Consider the following 23,615-nt stretch of genomic DNA (forward strand, 5'->3'; position numbering starts at 1 on the left):
ATGGGGTAATTTATCAAACTGATGTAAAGTAGAACTTAGTTGACCATAGCAACTGATCATATCCCACCTTTCATTTTGACAGCTCCTTTGGACAATGAAAGGTGGAATCTGATTGGTTGCTATGGGCAACTAAGCCAGTTCTACTTTACACCAGTAAACTACCCCATTATTTTGTGTTTTGTAAATTATTTTGCAATGGGAGTCAATAAAACATAAATGCAACTGTTCGGCATACAGTTCTATATGTCTGAGCTATATAGTCCGGGGTATATATAAGGAGGTTTTCTTAACATACATGCCCAGGTGTACACATCAAATGTGGTATGAACAGAGCCTAGATAAGTGACATGAAAATCTTATAGGAATTCAAAGATGAACCATAATTCAAGTGAAACATGGTGATAAAGTAAAGACATAATGAACCTCATTTACCAAAAACTGACTAGCAATAAAACTGTCTTTGTTACCCATAGCAACCAATCACAGCACTGGTTTGATTTCTTAAACTGCTCTGGTAAAATGAAAGCAAGCCTCTGATTTTGGACAGTTTTGGTAAATGGGGCCCAATGTGAGCTTAGAATGCTTATCAATGTGTACTAAGGCCTGTAAAAAATTAATCGAGAGTTAATTTTCTGCAGTGATCTACAGGGATAAAAAGAACACTAGTACAAAGTCAATATTACAGCAGAATTTTGCAATTTTTCGGCCTGGATGTTAGAATGATTTTTACAAAATGATACTTACCATCCATATCCAGGCGTTGCATAATGATAGCCAACTCCACTTCACTAGGCATGTACCCCAAGGATCGCATTGCCATGCCAAGCTCCTGTTTTGAAATAAAACCATTTCCATCTCGATCCAGTATTCTAAAGGCTTCACGGATTTCTGTTGTAAGAGAAAGTAAAACTATTAACAATGTATTCATTTGTACCTTTCTCAGCTAAATAAGGGCTCCATTTTATACAGCACTGTTAAGACCTCATTATTTAACTGATTATATTTACAGCAAGTGATTTAGGTACCGAAAGTCCACACCATATTTATACTGCCAGCTTTAGTCTACTGCCTGAGTGACCGATCGGTTAGTCAAATGCCTGGTCTCCAGGTGCCAAAGAATCCTAGGCACTCTGGAGACAAGGCAGAAACAGTTTAAAGGAAGAAAACTTTGGCAGCCTAATTACACCAAACATAATAGAGAAGCAAGCATAATGGATGAAAATAATTTCCTAAACATCCACATGCTTCCATGAATGGGAATATTCTTGTTTACACAGGCCAAAAATCCATGTAGACCTAGTTCTACTACATATCAGCAATATGTTCCTAATCAGTAGAAGCTAAACCCAGATGAAGCACAAATATCTTTTGTCCTGAAACCCAAGCTGAAAGATCTCACGTAGATACCTCATTTCTTTTCACTCACATAAAGGAGAAATTTTGAAAATATGTGAATACAGCTGTGTTGACATTCATTGTAACTGAGAAATGTAAGTATTGATGGTTCTGTTCAGTCATTTAGAAATGTTGAGGAAATGAAACAAAATATATTAGATAACTGTACAAATTTTCATAATAGGATAATTAAAGGGGTCCACTGGGCTACAGATATTGATAACCTATCCTCAGGATAGGTCATCAATATCAGATGGGTGGGGTCCTACACCTGACAGCTCCACTGTAATGTTAAAAAAATCAAAGATGGTGGCCAGCACACCTAGGAAGATCTGGTGGTGGGTGCACGTCTACAGGGGAAGTGGTTAGATTCCCCTAACAAGTTGGATATCCATAAAAAATAATAAAGAGAGTATGAAGACAGCACGTCCTTTGTGTGAGGTTTATTTCAGATGCGACGTTTCAGCTAGCAAGCTAAGGCTTGTTAGCCGAAACGTCGCATCTGGAATAAACCTCACAGAAAGGACGTGCTGTTTCCATACGCTATTATTTCTTGTGGAGCTCCACTGTAATAGGCTACAGCAACGCAACCTACCAGTGTACAGAGTAGAAGGGTCAGAAATTTGCAGTGTCAGTATACTGAAACCAGTGTCGGACTGGGAATCCTACGGCCCACCAGTGGAAATTACTTTGGGGGCCCACCCAACAGTTGCATGCAAATATTGCTAGTTCATTGTTAGGCCTTTATGACAAAGCAATTTTACACAGAATTCCAGGACACATAACTTTTTAAAAAGTAAAACCGCTATCATTACATGGCTTTTTTATTGCATGAACAGTGCAGTATAAAGAACATTATTAAAAAGATTTATATAGATTATTTCATATTTTACTAATTTTGAACTGTAAAAGCATGTTTTGTGGAGAAAGAGTAATTTTTATGTCTTTGTATTCCAAGAGCCATAAACTTATTTTTTCTAATTGTGTTGCTGAATGAGGACTTGTTTTTTTTAAGGTACATATAAGTTATTGTCTTTGAAAGGAGTACATTTTAGTAAATTTAATCTCATGTAACATATCCATATGATATATACACTAAATTATCTATATTATCCTAAGCTGCTACTTCATATGGTGGCCCTCTCTGGCATGTGTATTGTGGCTGTAGCATCCAGCTGTGTCCTCCTCTCATAGCAGCACGGCTCCACAGTGGTGTCAGCAGTGCTTCCATACTGAATAGGAAGGCTGATAAAGCGGAGGAGAGCCTGTGAGTACTTTTAATTAACAAGGGTGCAGCTAGCCTTCCTGTCAGTGAGCTTATATCCACATGTTCTGATGTTCACAAAAATCTCGGCAAAAAAAATGTTGCATTTTGCCGCGATTTTTGTGAAAATCAGAACATGTGGATATAAACTTGTTAGCTCACTGACAGGGAGTGCTGACTGGAGGAACCCCTGTCAGTTAAAAGTACTCATAGGCTTTCCTCCTTTTTATCAGCCTTCCTATTCAGGAAGGATTCATTGCCTCTACTACAGCTTGGGGGAGCATGGTGGGCCCCCCCAGTAGTTGACATCTTTGTAGATTGCAGCAGGGGATAATGGATATGTTCAGGGGGCAGGGCCCATAAAGACAGAAGGCGGGCCCCTCCACGCAGCTCATTGACCGCCACCTGCCTGCAGCTCAAGGAAAAAGTTTTAGTGACAGTGAGCTTTCAAACATGAAGGCTCACTTACGGTGCAGGAGCCCACCAAGGAATTCCTCGCCTCCCCAGTGGGCCAGTCCGAGCCTGACTGAAACTTAGCTTCCATTTGCTTAAATGGGCTGTGCTGCAGTACCCTGGAACAAGCATTACACAGTGTATAGAGCGGTCTGACTCCAGCTCTGTATACTATAGAGTTCCTGGAGCTGCAGGTGTCCAAAACAGCAGATCCTGATTGTCACAGGTGTTAGACCCCACCGATTTGACATTGATGACCTATTGTCACGGAAGGTGTACAGGAAACTAGAAGACACAAAATGAATATTCGACTCACTGGATCCAAAACTAAGGAACAAAAGGGAGAGCCCTGCATCAGACCTGGCTCTCTCCCTGACTGCTCAGCCTATGCGAAAATCCCAATGATAGATGATCGCATATCCTCGTACCTCAACTGTATAACACCTGAACACCCTATAATAGTGAGGAGACATGGCCACCGGCTTCCTACAGTTGATACGGAGGGAGTCAGGGTCACCTGGGATCCAGCAAACAGAAAAACACAAATGAATGAACAAAACTTATCTGTAGAAGACTCAGAAGTAGGATCAGCATGCACACACTCCAGGAAGGAATATAAACCGCAAAGTGAAGCAGTCTGGGAAGGGATTTAAAGGGATGCAATCAGTGCAACTACATGACAGCTGAGAGAGGCTAACAAGATGAGAAAATGAAAGCAAAACAAAAGGAAGCTCAAGGAGGAGGTTCTGAAAGGCATCTGTCAGAGCTTCTCAGATGTCTGGTGGTGACAGTACCCCTCCTTCTACGAGTGGACTCCGGACACTCAGAGCCCACCCTCTCAGGATGGGACCTATGGAAAGCCCTGATGAGACAGTGGCCTTAATGTCTGTCGCTGGGACTCACATCCTCTCCTCAGGACCATAACCCTCCCAATGAACGAGGTACTGGAGAGAACCGCGGACAACACGAGAATCCACAATCCTAGAGACCTGAAATTCAAGATTACCATCAACCACAATCAGAGGAGGAGGCAAAGACGAGGGTTCAATGGATTGAACATAAGGTTTTAATAAGGACTTATGAAAAACATTATGGATCTTCCAAGTCTGAGGAAGATCAAGACGGTAGGCAACAGGATTGATGACGGACAAGATTTTGTAAGGCCCAATAAACTTAGGACCCAACTTCCAGGAGGGAACCTTCAATTTGATATTCTTAGTAGACAACCACACCAGATCACCAACATTCAGGTCCAGACCAGGCACACGTCTCTTATCCGCCACACGCTTATATCTCTCACTCATGCTCTTTAGATTATCCTGAATCTTTTGCCAAAGAGATGACAACGACGAGGAGAATCTGTCCTCATCAGGTAAACCAGAAGACCCCTCTCCAGAGAATGTCCCAAACTGCGGATGAAAACCCATATGCACCAAAAAATGGTGACTTATCAGAGGACTCCTGACGACGGTTATTTAAAGCAAACTCAGCAAGGGACAAAAAAGAACACCAATCCTCCTGATTCTCCGCCACAAAACAGCGCAGATATGTCTCCAGATTCTGATTGACGCGCTCTGTCTGGCCATTCGACTGCGGGTGGAAAGCAGAAGAGAATGACAACCGAACCCCCAAGCGAGAACAGAAAGCCTACCAGAATCTGGAAACAAACTGCGTGCCCCTATCAGAGACTATGTCTGAAGGAATACCATGCAATTTGACAATGTGATCAATAAATGCCTGCACCAGCGTCTTAGCATTGGGCAAGCCAGGAAAAGGGATGAAATGCACCATTTTGCTAAAATGGTCCACCACCACCAGAATCACAGTCTTCCCCAAGGAACGAGGCAGGTCCGTAATGAAGTCCATGGACAGATGTGTCCAAGGACGGGAAGGAATGGGTAAGGGAAGGAGAGAACCTGATGGCTGTGAATGAGGAACTTTGGCACGAGCGCAGGTCTAACAGGCTGCCACAAAACCCTCAACCGACTTACGAAGCGCCGGCCACCAGAATCTCCGAGCGATGAGATCCACTGTGGCTCTTGCCCCCGGGTGCCCAGCAAGGACAGTATCGTGGTGTTCCTTAAAAATCTTGTGTCTTGAAGAGAGAGGCACAAACAACCTCCTTGGAGGACAAAGATCCAGAGCCTCTGACTGGGCTAACTGAACTTCTGCCTCCAATACAGGATAAAGAGCAGAGACCACCACACCTTCAGCCAAAATGGCCACCTCCCGGAAAACAACGTGACAGGGCATCCGCCTTCACATTCTTAACCCCAGGGCGGAACGTGACAACAAAATTAAACCTGGAAAAGAACAAAGACCATCGGGCCTGTCTCGGGTTCAGACGCTTGGCTGACTCCAAGTAGGCCAGATTCTTATGGTCAGTAAACACGGTAATAGGGTGTCTGGCTCCCTCTAGCCAATGGCGCCATTCCTCAAAAGCCAACTTGATGGCCAACAACTCCCTATCTCCCACATCGTAATTTCTCTCTGCTGAGGAGAGTTTCTTCGAGAAAAAGGCACACGGTCGCCAGCTCCCTACACTTGATACGGAGGGAGTCAGGGTCACCTGGGATCCAACAAACAGAAAAACACAAATGAATGAACAAAACTTATCTGTAGAAGACTCAGAAGTAGGATCAGCATGCACACACTCCAGGAAGGAATATAAACCGCAAAGTGAAGCAGTCTGGGAAGGGATTTAAAGGGATGCAATCAGTGCAACTACATGACAGCTGAGAGAGGCTAACAAGATGAGAAAATGAAAGCAAAACAAAAGGAAGCTCAAGGAGGAGGTTCTGAAAGGCATCTGTCAGAGCTTCTCAGATGTCTGGTGGTGACACCTATCTGAAGAATAACAACTGTACAGATAGGAAAAAAATAATGCCAAAATTCTAAATAACAAATATATTCACTATATTGCTATGTATTTGTTTTTTAGAATATTGGTCATTTTATTTTCCATATGAAAACATGATTCCCCCCTGCTTAAGTTGCTTGTGGGCCAATAGCTTATTGACCCACAAGCAAGAAGCAGGGAGAAATCATATTTTCAGATGAAAAAAAAAAGCATATATTTGATTTGGCAAATATATAGAACTATATTCAAAATATTCGCAAAATCTCGAAGTTACGATATTCGAGCATAAAATTCACAATTTGAATATATTCGCGCTCAACACTATTGTTTTGAAAACAATAGTGTTGAGCGCGAATATTCAAATTGTGAATTTTTTTCTCGAATATCGTAACTTCGAGATTTAGCGAATATTTTGAATATAGTTCTATATATTTGCCAAATCAAATATATGCTTTTTTTTTTCATCTGAAAATATGATTTCTCCCTGCTTCTTGCTTGTGGGTCAATAAGCTATTGGCCCACAAGCAACTTAAGCAGGGGGGAATCATGTTTTCATATGGAAAATAAAATGACCAATATTCTAAAAAACAAATACATAGCAATATAGTGAATATATTTGTTATTTAGAATTTTGGCATAATTTTTTTCCTATCTGTACAGTTGTTCGCATACTCCTCCCCTACAAGCGTCCCCGTCACCATAGGAACGACTGTGGGTTAGAAAATACCATCGGATCAGAGTTTTCCCTGAGATCGTGAAAGCTCAGATCCGATGGTATATTCTAACGCACAGGCGTTCCCATGGTTACGGGGACGCTTGTCGGGGAGCAGTATGCCAAAGTGGAATAACAGTACACATAAATTACAGTCTATATGTGTATTTTACGAATATTCGTAATATTGCTCTAACTTCGTCTTTTAGAATATTCGTAATATTCTAAAAGACGAAGTTAGAGCAATATTAACCACCTCCCGACCGCCTAACGCGCCGATGCGTCCGGGAGGTGGTTGATTTACTCCTCCTGGACGCATCGGTGCGTCATCTCGCGAGACGCGAGATTTCGTCACAGCCGGCCCGCGCATGCGCATTGCGGGCCGGCATTTAGTCGAGAAGTATTTCGTCAATGATCGCGGCTGGCAGGTTGCTGATTTTTAAAAAAAAAACAATCAGAGGCCATATATCAGATCATATTTGCAAATATGATCTGTTATATGGCTGGCCTGCTCCTCTGCTGGTTCTTTTCGTTGGTTGGATCCAGCAGAGGAGCAGGCTACACAGTGAGTACACCAAACACCTCATACTAGCCCCAGATCACCCCCCTGAACCCCTATTAACCCTTTGATCACCCCTTTGATCGCCCCTGTCAATCACTAGTGAAAGGAAAAAAGTGATCAGTGCAAACTGTCACTTTTTTTTTTCACTGGTATTGACCGTTAGGTTTTAGTTATAGTTTAGGCCCCTTGGTTAGGTAGTTTAGGGATCAGTTAGCGCCCAGCCCACCGCACCGCAGTCACTGATTCGCTGATTAGCGTATCGCTAATCAGCATTTGTACTTTTATAGTATCTGGAAGTGATCAAAACTGATCACGGTCAGATCTATAATTGTATTAGTGTCACTTTAGGTTCGCCCTCCACCCAAAACGCAGTGTTTGCCTGATCAGGCCTGATCAGTCGTCCACACGTGTATTTTTTTTTGATCACTGCACATTCACTTTACACGCGCTGCGGCGATAAAAAAATCAGTTTTGATATTTTTTATCAAACGCAGCGGCCTCCGGTACTTCGCTAGCCTCCTATTTGTAAGACAGGCTTGCTTTTTTTTCTTGGGTAGTCTCAGGGAATACCCCTAAATTTAGTTGCCCACATGTCAAACAGGGGGTATTCTTCTGAAGAGGCCTACAGGCTTCTGAACCAGTCGGATGAGGAATGGGAACCCTCATCTGATGAATCTAGCGGGTCAGAATACGAACCTGTAGAAAGCAGTGGCTCTCTGACCCAAAGTTCGGACGAGGAGGCTGAGGTCCCTGATAGCACCAGGCGTACCCGGCCCCGTGTCGCTAGACCGCAGGTTGTGCAGGATCCGCTTCAAGAGCAGCAGAGTGGGGCTGGTGCTGTCGGATTACGTGGTGAGGCATACACCAGCAGCCCAGCCCTTCCTGGACCTAGTACCAGCACTGCCGTAGAACATGGTGAAGTAGCGAGCACCAGAAGGGCAGTTGAAGCTGGTACGGTGGCACGTGCAGTAGTGACCCCGTCGCAGCCACCGCAAAGACGTGCCCGTAGAGCCCCTAGAATCCCTGAGGTGCTGGCAAACCCTGATTGGCAGTCCCCAACTTCAGCCGCACCTGTAGTTCCCCCTTTCACCGCCCAGTCTGGAGTTCGGGTTGAGACAGCTCAGATCGGTTCGGCCCTGGGATTTTTTGAGCTGTTCTTGACTGCGGAGCTCTTAGACTTAGTTGTGGCAGAGACAAACCGGTATGCCACACAATTTATAACCGCTAACCCGGGAAGCTTTTATGCCCAGCCTTTCCGGTGGAAACCAGTCCAAGTTTCCAAAATTAAAACTTTTTTGGGCCTTCTCCTCAACATGGGTCTAACTAAAAAGCATGAATTGTGGTCATATTGGTCCACGAACCCAATTCATCACATGCCCATGTTCTCTGCTGCTATGTCCAGGACACGATTTGAGACCATCCTGCGTTTCCTGCACTTTAGTGATAACAGCACCTCCCGTCCCAGAGGCCACCCTGCTTTTGACCGGCTCCACAAAATTCGGCCCCTCATAGACCATTTCAACCTGAAATTTGCAGATATGTATACCCCAGAGCAAAACATCTGCGTAGACGAGTCCCTGATACATTTTACCGGGCGCCTTGGCTTCAAACAATACATCCCAAGCAAGCTCGCCCGGTATGGGGTCAAATTGTATAAGCTCTGTGAAAGGGCCACAGGCTATACCCACAAATTTCGTGTCTATGAGGGAAAAGATCAGACCCTGGAGCCGGTCGGTTGCCCTGACTACCTGGGGAGCAGTGGGAAGATAGTCTGGGACTTGGTGTCACCCTTATTCGGCAAGGGGTACCATCTTTATGTGGACAATTTCTACACAAGTGTGGCCCTCTTTAGGCATTTGTTTCTAGAACGGATTGGCGCCTGTGGTACCGCGCGAGAACTAGTCGCGCGGGCTTCCCCCAACGGCTCGTTAGCACCCGTCTTGCAAGGGGGCAGAGGGCCGCACTGTGTAACAAAGAACTGCTCGCGGTGAAATGGAGAGACAAGCGTGACGTTTACATGCTCTCCTCCATTCACGCAGACACGACAATACAAATTGAGCGAGCAACCCGTGTCATTGAAAAGCCCCTCTCAGTCCACGACTATAACCTTCACATGGGAGGGGTGGACTTCAATGACCAGATGTTGTCTCCGTATTTAGTTTCCCGCAGAACCAGACGCTGGTATAAGAAGGTGTCTGTATATTTAATTCAATTGGCTCTGTATAATAGTTTTGTTCTCTACAGTAAGGCTGGGAGAACTGGATCCTTCCTCAAATTTCAGGAAGAGATCATCGAGAACCTCCTGTACCCAGGAGGTTCCGTGGCCCCATCCACCAGTGTAGTTAGCCGTCTACACGAGCGACATTTCCCCAATGTCGTTGCTGGTACCTCAACCCAACCGTCACCCGGAAAAAGATGTCGTGTCTGTAGCAGGAGTGGAATAAGGCGTGACACCCCCTATTTCTGTCCTGACTGTCCTGACCACCCTGCCCTATGCTTAGGGGAGTGTTTCCGGAAGTACCACACACAGGTACACCTAGCATAGGGATCATCTCACCAGGACAGGCACACGGGGCTATTAGGGCCCATTCACTCACACAGCTGCTGCAAACGTCTCCTTTCACCTGGGACAAAGTGCATAACGCACTTCGCCACATCTTTGGGCGATTTGCGCTTTGCACATTGACCCATGGGGAAGGAGAGGTTTGTTCTATAAAGGTAAAAAAAAAAAAAAAACACCAGTAAGCAAACAGGTTAATGTTTAGTTCAAAAAGTTAAAGTTTATATGTTCTGTTCCAAAGTTAATAAAATTATTGCGTTGCGGCCTGGTTTTTTCTTTTCTTTTTTTACCTTCCAGGTGGACCAACCGATCGACTAGCTGCAGCACTGATGTGCATTCTGACAGAAGCATTGCGCTGCTGTCAGATTACATGCAAGTCGGTGTATGCGGCGCTGCAAGACGAGATTTCTACTCTGCAGTAACAGATACGTTTGCCGAGGCATACGAGCTGAGGAGGAGGCGGCGTTCCTATGCTTTGGCAAACACTTTGTATGTAAAAAAATAAATAAAAAATCCCGGCAATGATTTATTCATCCACATGTGAATGGAGAAATCTGGTTTGCCAGGGCATACGAGCTAAGTGGGTATGGATGTTGGGCGGAGCTCCTATGTCCTGGCAGACACCTTTCCCCTCCTTTTTTTTTGGGGGCAGAGATTTTTTCATCCACATTGATCGATGCGAATGAAGAAATCTGTGCCGTTCATTTTTTTCTTTCAGCCCAGAGGCTGAACGGAAAAAAAAATCTCATTACCTGTATGCTCAATATAAGGAGAATAGCAGAAACTCCTAATCCTGGCCATACATGTAATGATTGCAGAGACCCTCAAATGCCAGGGCAGTACAAACACCCCACAACTGACCCCATTTTGGAAAGAAGACACCCCAAGGTATTCGCTGAGGGGCATATTGAGTCCATGAAAGATTTAAATTTTTGTCCTAAGTTAGCAGAAAGTGAGACTTTGTGAGAAAAAACTAAAAAAAAATCAATTTCTGCTAACTTATGCCAAAAAAATACATTTCTATGAACTCGCCATGCCCCTTATTGAATACCTTGGGGTGTCTTCTTTCCAAAGTGGGGTCACATGTGGGGTATTTATACTGCCCTGGCTTTTTAGGGGCCCTAAAGCGTGAGAAGAAGTCTGGGATCCAAATGTCTAAAAATGCCCTCCTAAAAGGAGTTTGGGCACTTTTGCAGCCTAGATGCGCAAAAGTGTCACACATCTGGTATTGCCGTACTCAGGAGAAGCTGGGGAATGTGTTTTGGGGTGTCATTTTACATATACCCATGCTGGGTGAGATAAATATCTTTGTCAAATGCCAACTTTGTATAAAAAAAATTGGAAAAGTTGTCTTTTGCCAAGATATTTCTCTCACCCAGCATGGGTATATGTAAAATGACACCCCAAAACACATTCCCCAACTTCTCCTGAGTACGGCGATACCAGATGTTTGACACTTTTTTGCAGCCAAGGTGGGCAAAGGGGCACATATTCCAAAGTGCACCTTTCGGATTTCGCAGGCCATTTTTTACACATTTTGATTGCAAAGTACTTCTCACACATTTGGGCCCCTAAATTGCCAGGGCAGTATAACTACGCCACAAGTGACCCCATTTTGGAAAGAAGACACCACAAGGTATTCCGTGAGGGGCATGGCGAGTTCCTAGAATTTTTAATTTTTTGTCGTTATATGTAAAATGACACCCCAAAACACATTCCCCAACTTCTCCTGAGTACGGCGATACCAGATGTGTGACACTTTTTTGCAGCCTAGGTGGGCAAAGGGTGCACAGGTGCTCAGAAAGTCAGAGCTGTTTCAAAAAGCGGAAATTCACATTTTTGTACCATAGTGTGTAAACGCTATAACTTTTACCCAAACCCTTTTTTTTTTTTTTTGCCCAAACATTTTTTTTTAATCAAAGACATGTAGAACAATAAATGTGGCGAAAAATTTATATATGGATGTCGTTCTTTTTGCAAAATTTTACAGCTGAAATTGAAAAATGTCATTTTTTTGCAAAAAAATCGTTACATTTTGATTAATAACAAAAAAAGTAAAAATGTCAGCAGCAATAAAATACCACCAAATGAAAGCTCTATTAGTGAGAAGAAAAGGAGGTAAAATTCATTTGGGTGGTAAGTTGCATGACCGAGCGATAAACGGTGAAAGTAGTGTAGTGCAGAAGTGTAAAAAGTGGCCTGGTCATGAAGGGGGTTTCAGCTAGCGGGGATGAAGTGGTTAAGAAAATTCGTAAAATACACATGTAGACTGCAATTTAGCTAATATAGTGCTATAGTAATTTTTTTAATAGTTTATATATTTTCCAAAACTGAAGTTCAGAAGAGGCAAAAAAAGTTAGACAAAAAAAAAAAAGATTATAGCACTATATTAGCTAAATTACAGTCTATATGTGTATTTTACGAATATTCGTAATATTGCTCTAACTTTGTCTTTTAGAATATTCGTAATATTCTAAAATACGAAGTTAGAGCAATATTACGAAAATTCGTAAAATACACATATAGACTGCATTTGAGCTAATATAGTGCTATAGTAATTTTTTTTAATAGTGTATATATTTTCCAAAACTGAAGTTCAGAAGAGGCAAAAAAGTTAGACCAAAAAAAAAAAAGATTATAGCACTATATTAGCTAAATTACAGTCTATATGTGTATTTTATGAATATTCGTAATATTGCTCTAACTTCGTCTTTTAGAATATTCGTAAGTTAGAGCAATATTATGAATATTCGTAAAATACACATATTAGCCTAGCCATAGTCAATGTCATAGGAACGTTGCCTTATACTGTCAAAAGAAAAATCGCAATACGTGAATAATTAAATCGTATATTATTCGCGATAAATAGAAAAATGACAAATATTCGATTTAGACGAAAATAAGACGAATATTCACTACAAAACAATACAGGTGAGGCATTGGGCTGGCTTCTCCAGTCTCCTCCCTGCCAGAAGAAGGGTTTGATGCTGAGGAAAGGCCTGAGCTAGCTGTCCCTTTTTCTGTTCAGAAGGCTAGTACCCTGGTCCAGGGCTGGTGACCCAGGGTCTGTGACAGCGTATCCCCGTCTCATGCAGGCTGGCATGAGTTTCCCCTCCAAGCACTGGTCCCTAACTGCAGCACACTAGGGGCTCTGACTGCTCTCCTTATATGCAGTTTTTGCTAGACTAGAACCTTCTAGTGGGAGGTGTGGAGTGGAGAAACTCAGCACAAACAGAAACATTGTTTCAGCTCTGGTCTGGTATAGGCTTAAATTAGAGCTTCAATGATACTCAATGGCAATGACACAGCAGGTTTTCCAGACAAAAACAAGTTTTCAGACATAAAATAGCTAAAACCAGGCATTTAAAAGGTCAGACTGTCTGCTTTTGGTGGTAAACAAGTCTGGGTTTTTCCCTCCAAAACATGACGGCAAACAAGTCTGGGTTTTCGCTCCAAAACATGGTCTTCTTTAAAGGGAACCTGTCACCTGGATTTTGGGTATAGAGCTGAGGACATGGGTTGCTAGATGGCCGCTAGCACATCTGCAATACCCAATCCCCATAGCTCAGTGTGCTTTTATTGTGTAAAAAAAAAAAGAATTTAATACATATGCAAATTAACATGAGATGAGTCAGAGCTTGAAAATATGACTCTTCTCTTTTCACACAAGTAAGATATGACTCTGTTATGTAATTTTGCATAAAAGGCGGAAAGTACACAAATGCATAATACTTATTGAATTCGTCTGCAAATGAAATTAAATGTGTAATTTATATGTTTAGGGTAACACAATGAACATTTAGAAATGCTCAGTGAGGGTAGCATAGTAGAGGTGACAGGTTCCCTTTAAACCCTATGGCAGCTATGGAAAATTACCAATCAAAAAGTCTCTCAGCAATTATTAACCCTTTCCACAGAGCGATGTAAATACAGTGATACACATTTTACAAATAAAATGCATTTAAAAGATCAGACTGTCTGCTTTTGGTGATACACAAGTCTGTGTTTTTCCCTCCAAAACACAATTACCAGCTTCTCAATCAAAAACTACCAGCTTCTCAATCAAAAAGTCCTAACAGTCTCTCAGCATTCATTAACCCTTTCCACAGAGCCATGTAAATACAGTAATACACATTTTTACAAATAAAATGCATTTATAATAAACAGTATAAGTTAACCCTTACAAGAGAAATAAAGCAAGATGTTTAAACTTTGCATAGGGGATATAGGCAAATGTCTGCAAATGTCTGCAAATGTCCAAATGTCAAAGTACTCCCTGCTCCAGGGCACTACAAAGGCCTCCTAGGATTGCATCCAACTCCTTTCAAGCTCTTCAACACCAATACAGCAATAGTGGTGTCAAAGTGACAGCATTATATATGACTATGGGTAAACTGATGGTAGCCAGTGAGGACAAATACGTATTTAAAAAACACAATGCATTGAAGTTTTTTTTTAATTCAAAAATGGTCCAAAAATGATCACTTGCAGATGCCTTCTTCTGTTTTCTTGCCACCATTTTGAGCAATTTGTCTGAAACAAATCACAAAACTTTTGGATTCACTAGTGTCTGTTTTTTTGCTCATTTGTAGTAACAAGCTAAAAATGAGTTGACAAAAGTTGAGAGAATGCAATCAAGTCTGGAAGGCTGTCTTTAGGGAGCGGACTGCTGGACTCTTCCATACAGATGACTCTACTTAGGGAATTTGCTTACAGTGCACAATATTCTAACATTTGTTTTTCTATGATAAAGTTCAATCTTCTTCCCCTAATTCCCAGAACTGGAAGAGGCATGATTTTACTGCTTTGCCGCACATTTTGGAAAGGGCTGTTCATTTCAACACTCAATCCACTTTTATTTCCCCTAGCAATACTCTTTACAATTATTATCAGCTAAAACATGCCTTCCAAGCAGAATTTGGAGGTTTAGCTGTTTTTTTTAACTTTCTCACGTATTGAGGGCATGGCGCAAAATAAGGGTTTTCTGCTTTTTTTTCCAATGCAAGACTAAGTACTTATAAAGTGGTGGGGGGCCATTCCTGACCTGGATGATGATGATGATGATTGTAAGAATATTTTGGTTTCTTCAGGTCATCCTTTAATCAGTGCCAGGCACAAGTTAGTACAGGTTAAATTTACCTATAAAATATGTTACACTAAGCACAGACTGCTTTGACTTCCGAATGCCCCAGATGACAACTAACGGTGCTGCATATGTTCTGGGAATATAGAAGGAATGGGGTGAGTCCTACAGATACATTGTAGAGAAGTAGTGGAGTTTATGGAGACTTGCCTGAATATGCCAAAAATACTGCATCCTAAAGTTTGTCTTTTTGGATTGATTGATGACCTTCCCCTCAGTGTGGCTCTGTGCAACTTATGACTTTATTATGCTAGGAAAGTCATTTTCTATAACTGGAAACACCCAAAGAGACCAAGAATGTAAATAAAGCTTACATACTTACCGTTTCTCGAGGAATTTCTGACAGATTTGATCAGGGGCCCTTGGTTATTTAGCTTTTCTACTAGCTTGGGGATCATTGACTCCTTAAAAGGAATCTGTCACCTCTGTCATTGCTATTAAGGGAATTAGGGTAGGGAATTGCATAGCAGCACATAGTACCTTATTCACAAATGTACCTTCCTTCCTTTCCTTTCGATGTTTCCTATCTCCAGAAAAATAACTTTATTTGAAATGCTCCCTTATAAATGCCCCCTCTGCCACAACATCACATTCTAGCCCTAACTCCGCCCACCTGTTTACTGCAACTGTAGCATACCAGCACAGGCTGAACACGTTGCTGGGCTCAGAGCATGCCTAGTTGAGCAATCGAGTCTGATGCCCTCAGTGGGACACTCAGTGTGAAAGTGCTATGCACATGTGTGAGATTTGGAAGAGATGCATAAAAAAACAGGCGGGCAGAGTTGGAGGCTACTCTGCATAGGAGGCTATTAGTAGCAATGCTCATTACCCTTGAAGATGATAAGATCCAAGAAAGTGATGTGGGTGGTGTTAATTTCGGAGGTGAAGAACAGGTCCACGAACCACTCAAAATCCTCCATGCCCCATTACAAAAAATCTGCGTGTCATTGAAATAATGTAACCACAATGAAATGTGTGTTACATCGATGACGTGCTTATTCTTTGGAATTAACATTAAAAGCTTTGGCCTGTTTTTCACGTCAGAAATTAAGCATAAATCAGGAATCATTGCTCAATCCGATAACAACCACAAATGAGAAAGAGCAGGTTTGAATTATTGCAACCTGTGATGCACCCCATAATGAGGTTAGAGAACTTCTGTCATGCTACTTGGGCATCCAATGAGCCGATTCTGACATGGAAAGATAGTGGGGAGTAAGGATGAGCGAACCAGTTTGGATTACTGCAAAAATACACCGCCTAGGTCAGAAATTTACCAGTGAGTCTTAATGTGAGTTTGAGCATCAGGCCTCAGTTGTCTGTTTCTGTTTACTCTATATCTCCGGTTGGATATGTAACTTTTTGAGGATTGTTCAATTTAATTAAACAGCATATGGTATATACATGATAAATAAAGCAAAACAAAGGATAGCGCACAAAATGACCTGTGAATGATAACAAATAAAGTGATAGGCCTAAAACTGGCTTCCTTTATTTCTGTCTCCACACTTTTCCAATCAGTTTTTTTTTGGGGGGGGTTGTTGTTTATTATATTCAAACCAGAATATATGCATGATTACTACACCAATACACAGGGTAGTGCATAACATTATCTGAGGGGCCCATAAATGTCAGGGCTATGGAAGGGCTCTAAACAAAAGACCTAGAATTCTGGGTAGTAGCAGCACCAGTTATCTGGCCAGAAGTAGTACTAGTAGGATGCAGTTGTCCCTGCTGGCTTTGGAAAGGCACATTTTTATTGTTGAGGAAAAAGAGGATGAAATTGTGGATTCGATGGCTCAGGGTGACATGGAGGTGACTTCGAAGTCTGACACTATTATGTGAAACCAGGGGTCATAGCGTTCCTCCTGCTCCTCCTCCTTGAAGCTCCAGAGAAGGCTTTCAGAGGAGTCGTCTGAGTCTTCACTGTCTCATCCTGGTGGGGCACCTTCTTTTTTCCTAAGAAGTGGCAAGAACACCCTACTACACCCTACAGCAGATGGTCAAAAGAGACTCCCTGTGTGAAAGCTATTACTGTTTAGGAGGGGAGGCTACTCCATCTGAGACAAGTCAACAGGAGTCTGAAGAGGAGTTAGAGGAGGATGGTGCTGGGGCGGAGGGGGAGCAAGAAGAGCATGCTTTAGATGTTTCTGGGATCCTTGGTCTTGTCCGTTGTTGGGTGTACGAGACCAAGGACAACATTATCCTTGACGATGAGCAGGAGCCAGGCCACTCCACTACTTCCAGTTTAGTGCAAATGGGGGCCTTAAAAAGCATAAAGGCCAAGGACCAGTACTGGGTGGCAACGTACTTAGACCCCCGGTACAAACACAAAATGGCGGACATGTTACCAACATCACAGAAGGCTGTCAGAATGCAGCACTTCCAGGCCTTGCTTTGAGAAATGCTGCATTCTGTTTTTGCGGATGCTGGCAAAGGAATTTCCACTCACAGAGAAACAGTTGTGGGTACCAATCTAACAGTGCATGCAAGAAGAGGGCGGTTTGAAGATATGTTGGTCACTTCGGATATGAGATCATTTTTGCAGCCAACCCATCGACAGCCACCCTCTGAATCCAGCCTCACGGAACGCCTAGACCGACAGGTGTCTGACTACATCGGGTTAACAGCCGATGTGGACACTCTGAGAAGTGAGGAACCCCTGGACTACTGGGTATGCAGGATTGACCTGTGGCCAGAGCTGGCACACTTTGCCATTGAACTGTTGGCTTCCCCTCGTACAGTGTCCTGTTCGAAAGAACATTCAGCGCAGCAGGGGGGATCATGACGGATAAGCGCACTCGCCTAGCTCACGACAGTGTGGACTACCTCACATTTCTAAAAATGAATGAGGCATGGATCTCGGAGGAATTAAACACCTGTGACGACCACGTTTAATTGAATTTCCTCATGCCAGCCCAGAAATATCCGCCACCACACAGAACAAATATTGGTCCCTGTCTAAATGCAGCGGCATAAAAGGCCTTTTCTGTCCGTTGAATGCCTAATGTTTTGGGCCTCGGAGGAATTTAATACCTGTGACGACCACGTGTTTCAATTATTATCATTCGTTTTTTTTTAAGAGGTAGGATTTTGTTAGCCATGTTTTTAATCCAATTTTATATTTTTAGTTCTTTTAAACACATGTATTTGACGTGTATTTGTACTGGCCTTCAGTAAAATTGATATCCTTTAACCATCTAATTGACCTTTAGCCACATACTTACTTGTTCTTTTATGTATACTGAATGCATAATGTTTTAAGCCTGTAGTACACTGGCCTGCTGGAAAATTGATATCCAATGACCGTGTAATCTACCTTCAGCCACTTACTTACTTGATCTTTTATGTCTGCTGAATGCATACTTTTTGGGGCCTGTAGTACACTGGCCCGCTGGAAAATTGATATCCAATGACCGTGTAATCTACCTCCAGCCACATACTTACTTGTTGTTTTATGTACGCTAAATGCATAATTTTTGGGGCCTGTAGTACACTGGCCTTCTGGAAAATTGATATCCAAAGACTGTGCAATCTACCTCCAGCCACATACCTACTTGTTCTTTTATGTACTTTTGCGAACCGTCCCGGCCGATGTTCATCCATCACTACCCATAGAGAGCAGACCTACTGCTTTGTATGTTCCATGCTATGCTGCTTCTGCTGCCAGTGCTATTGTGGCTGCATTCCACTATATCCATGCCATACCCTTTCCACATCCACGCTGCACTGATACTACCATTGTGCACCACGTGGTACATGATCATCATGGTGACACTAGTTCAATTCGCTTTCAAATCCTCAAAGTTGTCTTATGACCCCCACAGTTGGGGTTTGGGTTGTGGGGTGATTATGAGAAAAACCTCTTACAGAAAGAGACCTAATAGATTTTTGGGCTTCAAACAGTCCATTCTAGGAGTTTAAATGAACATATTTATTTTGCTTGCTTCATTGGTTGAACCTAATGGACCACAACATGGGAGACAGTTTTAATAAGATGAAGCATTGAGGGATAACACGTGTCAGTAGTTGCCTATATTAGCATTATCTATTTGTGGGCGTCTTAAATTGATGTCCCTGACTAGGTTTCATGGATTGCGACATCACATAGTAGAGACAATAATCGGGGACACAGGTGATTAGAGGATTATGACAGTTAGTTATTGTGGGTGTATAGTATGTTCTATTATTACCCTTCCTTGTCATAGATGTCACGTCTCTTATACTTCCCTCCCACCCTATATGCTATCAACTAAGTCCCTTGTGAGATGCTGAATTCTTTATCCATATCTGTGTCATGTTTACAGGCTCACCGGTATTTGTGATACATCAGCATTTTTTTTACTTTTTTTTAAAATTGTTTCAGTAATAACGGCAGCCTCTAGACACAGGTTTATAATTGTAGATATCAGGGCCTATGAAAGTTCAGCAGATGCTCGCATCTTCTGGGCTTCCAGAATAGGTCAGTGGCTTCAGTCCAACCAACTGGACATTCCCCGGCCAGCTCCTCTTCCTGGCTCCTCTGGCCCACCTGCACCATATGTCATAGTTGGCGATAAGGGGTTTGTGCTATCGCCAATCCTAATGCGTCCTTTCCCCAGACGAGGATTGGATGAGAAAAGGTGCACATTCAATTATAGGTTAAGCAAGGCCAAAAGGTTTGTGGAGTGTGCCTTCAGGATATTACCCGGCAAATGGCATATTTTTCTTTTGGCCATCCAGCTTGCCCCAGAAAATGTAAATACTGTTATAAAAGCTTGTGTAGTTCTCCATAACTACATTCACATGTATGAGGCTACTCCGGACGAAGATGCCAATGTCATTACTGCAGCAGCCCATGGAGACCCCTCTCAACTGGGAAGAGCTGGTTCTGCAGGACGGAGAGTGAGGGAATTTTTTTCTGATTATTTCATGTCTCACTCTCCACCTGGTTAATTTCCTTTTCATCCACAGCAATCTTCACGTGGAGCTACATAATTATTTTTCATTACCCTCAAGCTGACTATACAGTGTATATATCCTGGATGGATAATGTTTTTAGTTAGTATTTTATTTATTTTTTAGTTTGGGACTCGCAAGACAATGAGGACCCTTGACGTGGGTTGCGAGCTTACATATTTTGCAGACATACTTGGGGAGATTTATCTGAACTGGTGTAATGTAAAACTATCTTACAGCATTTTGATAATTCTACCCCATATTCTTTTTATAAATGTCTGTTAAACATGGACTAATACCTCATTGTTAGGAACAGAGCAATGTAATGCACAATATGTGAAAAATATGTCTACCTGTAACAATAATATTATTTGGCCTACTTTAATAATTCTTTACATATGTAATGTAAAAATAAAAAAATGAATATTGTTTTTCTAATTGTGTACATTATAGTCATTGATATTTTGATATTGTTATGAAGATGTGCAATAAAGTACATATGTTAGTATTTCTATTTCAAAGCAAGGGTATACTTATTTTTGTTCTTTAGTACAAAGTCAAAGACATCCTCAGTGTACTTTGGGTCTGTGATGTATATGAAAAAATGGCTACAGAGTGATATGTTGAATGTGTCTGTACACAATAAATAAAAATAAGCACGCTTTTATTAATAAAAACCATACAAGTGAACAAACAAAAATGTCACCAAATCATAGTTGATGGTTTATTACTGTGCACCAACTTTTAGTGGGTCAATTTGCCTACAAGATTGTTTTATGCATGATGACATTGCAACAGGAGTAATGTTGTGGTGCAAGCCAATGGGGGAGATTTTTAAAACTGGTGCAAGGGAAAACTGGCTTAGTTCGGATGCAATGCATTTTTCACTGATGGTTGCTAAGAGATGTTGTTTGTAAACCTTACATTTTTTATCACGCGTGTGAAAAACGCATCAAAACACATTGCACTCGCGGGGAAAAAACTGAACAACTGAACGCAATCACAGACAAAACTGACTGAACTTGCTTGCAAAATGGTGCAAGTTTCACAAACGCACCCTGAACGCATCCGGAGCCAATCCAAGGCCCCTTGCAGAGCCTTAGGCCCCTTGCAGACGAGAGGATTAGGTCCAGATGCGTTCCGAATGCGTTCAGTGAAAAATGCGCGATTTCGCAAACAAAGTCATTCAGTTTTGTCTGCGATCGTGTTCAGTTTTTATTGTGCGGGTGCAATGCAATTTAATCCGTTTTGCATGCAAGTGATAAAAAACTGAAGGTATACAAACAACATCTCTTAGCAACCATCTGTAAAAATCGCATCCGCACTTGCGTGCGGATGCAATGCGATTTTCACGCAGCTCCATTCACTTCTATGGGGCCAGCGTTGCGTGAGAGAATCAAAGAATATAGAACACCAGCGTGAAAACCAATGCGCATGTACACAGCCCATTGAAATGAATGGGTCCAGATTCCATGCGGGCGCAATGCGTTCACATCAGGCATTGCACCCGCGCAGAATACTCGCCCGTGTGAATGGGGCCTTAGTTTTAAAACTCAAAAGAGGTGCAAATGCCTACAAAACGGAACAAAACTTATTGGTAATTGTGTGTTGTATTTTTTAATGAATAAACATTGCTTTAATAAAGTCTTCTTTAGGCCTCATGCACACAACCATATGTATTTTCCGCTTCGCAAAAAATTGATCCGCTGGCCCCTAATAGAACAGTACTATCCTTGTCCGTAATGCGGACAATAATAGGACATGTTCTATTTTTTTGCGGAACAAAAATACGGGCATACGGAAACGGAATGTACATGGAGTACCTTCCGTTTTTTTTTTTTTTTGCAGACCCATTGCAATGAATGGTTCCATATAAGGTCCGCAAAAAAAACTGAATGGAAACGGAATGAAAATACATTAGTGTGCAAGAGGCCTTATAATAAGTCAATGATGTTGCACTGTGACTAGCAACATGCTGCAACTGGGACACAACAGTCGCAAAAAATCCATCCAAGTTGGATTTTTGTGCGACTGTCACATTGTGGTTGCAGCATGTCACAGTGCAACACCACTCATTATAAAAAAATTGTGTGATATGAATGTCGCAGTGTAGTTGTACCGGTTTTTGTTTTGCTACTGTATCGTGTAGCCCTAGCGTCAGTGCTAAAACCTAATTATGGGTTTTAAACTATTAAAAGGGTTGTCCAATTTAGAATAAAGACTGACAAAAAATAGCTATAATGTCTTAGGCCTCATGCACATGACCGTTGTGTGTTTTGCGATCTGCAAATTGCATTCCGCATTTTTCGGAACAGCACGGACAGCCATTGATATAACTGCCTATTCTTGTCTGCAAAAAGGACAAGAATAGGACAGGTTATATATATATATTTTTTTTTTTTGCGGTGCCACGGAACGGAGCAACGGACAGCACACGGAGTGTGTATAGAATAGTTTTTCTTGTGTTTTAATACTGCCCAAAAAATTAAAATGTATTTTTTTCTTTTCATCGCCATATTCTGAACCCCATAGCTTTTTTATAGCTATATTTATAGCTATGCTTATTTTTTGCAGGATGATCTGTAGTTTTTGTTATTAGCATTTTGAGGTATGTATGTATTTTTTATAACTTTTTATTCAATTTTTGGGAGGTAAAGTAATGAAAAAACTGTGAATCGGTCATTTATATATACAGTATTTTTTCAATTACACCATTCACTGTATGGGATATGTTTTTAATATTCTAAAGAGGACCTTTCACAGCCAGGGAGAAGGTGAGCTTTTTTTCCTCCCTGGCTGTGATGCTCTCCGCTGTGATTGGATCGCAGCACAGCCAGGGAGAAGGAGATGCCCATTGAGAAACCCTGGCATCTCCTCCTCCCTGTACCGATGCTCAGTATTAACATACTGAGCGGGAAAACTACAGGGGGGCACAGCAGGGCATAGGAGCAATATAAATAAAAAACAGGCATGGTGGTAAAGGTATTTACCTAGAATAAAAAATTTAAAACCATGAAAGGTCCTCTTTAATAGTACAGGTGCTTTTGCACGCGACTATGCCCATGATGTTGATTTTTTTGTTATTATTTTTAAGTATTTTTATTTTTATTTGGGGGGAAAGGGGATAATTAGAATTTTTTTATATTTTTTTATTTTCTTATATTTTTTTAAAACTTATTTTTTATTTTTATCTTTTATTTAGTGCCCCGAGTGCACCACAACATGCAATCAGATTGCAATTTGTAATGGAAATTTCTCCTCAATAGGGAGGGTGCAACTGCCCTGGGGGAAAAAAATGGTTAGATGGCTGGAGGAGCTTTTAAACTAGGATCTGGAAGGGGGGGGGGGGGGGTCATACTAATAAGGGGGTAGATAGTGTAGATAGAGAGTGTGTTCTAGAAGTGACAGTGGGGATTTAGTGGGGGCTTGGGTTAGCGAGGAAAATAGGGAGAAGACTGGGCATAACTATACATTTATGAAAAATAGAACTGCTGGTAACAAGAACCTGTTACATACGAAAATTAACCAAGGTAACAAAAAATAATACTAATCACTTTAATCCCTTTAATCACTTTACTAATAATAGTAATTTAAAATGTATTTTCACAAATGCCAGAAGTCTAGCTAGCAAAATGGGGGAGCTGGAGGCTATGGTACTAGAAGAACACCTAGATGTAGTTGGTGTGGCTGAGACATGGTTGGACTCTGCCCATGCCTGGGCTGTAAAT

The 23,615-nt window shown here is 41.8% G+C and overlaps 1 protein-coding gene across 1 annotated transcript in view; it reads right to left on the bottom strand.

Annotated features, from left to right (window-relative positions):
- Positions 1-1,041, bottom strand: part of CALN1 (calneuron 1) — a 334,416-nt gene extending 333,375 nt beyond the window's left edge. Inside the window, exons 1-2 of the mRNA XM_044285597.1 lie at positions 1,026-1,041; positions 745-888 (exon numbers count right to left, since the gene is read on the bottom strand). Of these exons, the coding sequence (XP_044141532.1) occupies positions 745-888; positions 1,026-1,041 (160 nt within the window). The remainder of the gene's footprint in view (positions 1-744; positions 889-1,025) is intronic.
- Between the last annotated feature and the right edge of the window lie 22,574 nt (positions 1,042-23,615).

This window comes from Bufo gargarizans, chromosome 3 (genome assembly GCF_014858855.1).
Source record: "Bufo gargarizans isolate SCDJY-AF-19 chromosome 3, ASM1485885v1, whole genome shotgun sequence".
Taxonomy (NCBI): domain Eukaryota; kingdom Metazoa; phylum Chordata; class Amphibia; order Anura; family Bufonidae; genus Bufo; species Bufo gargarizans.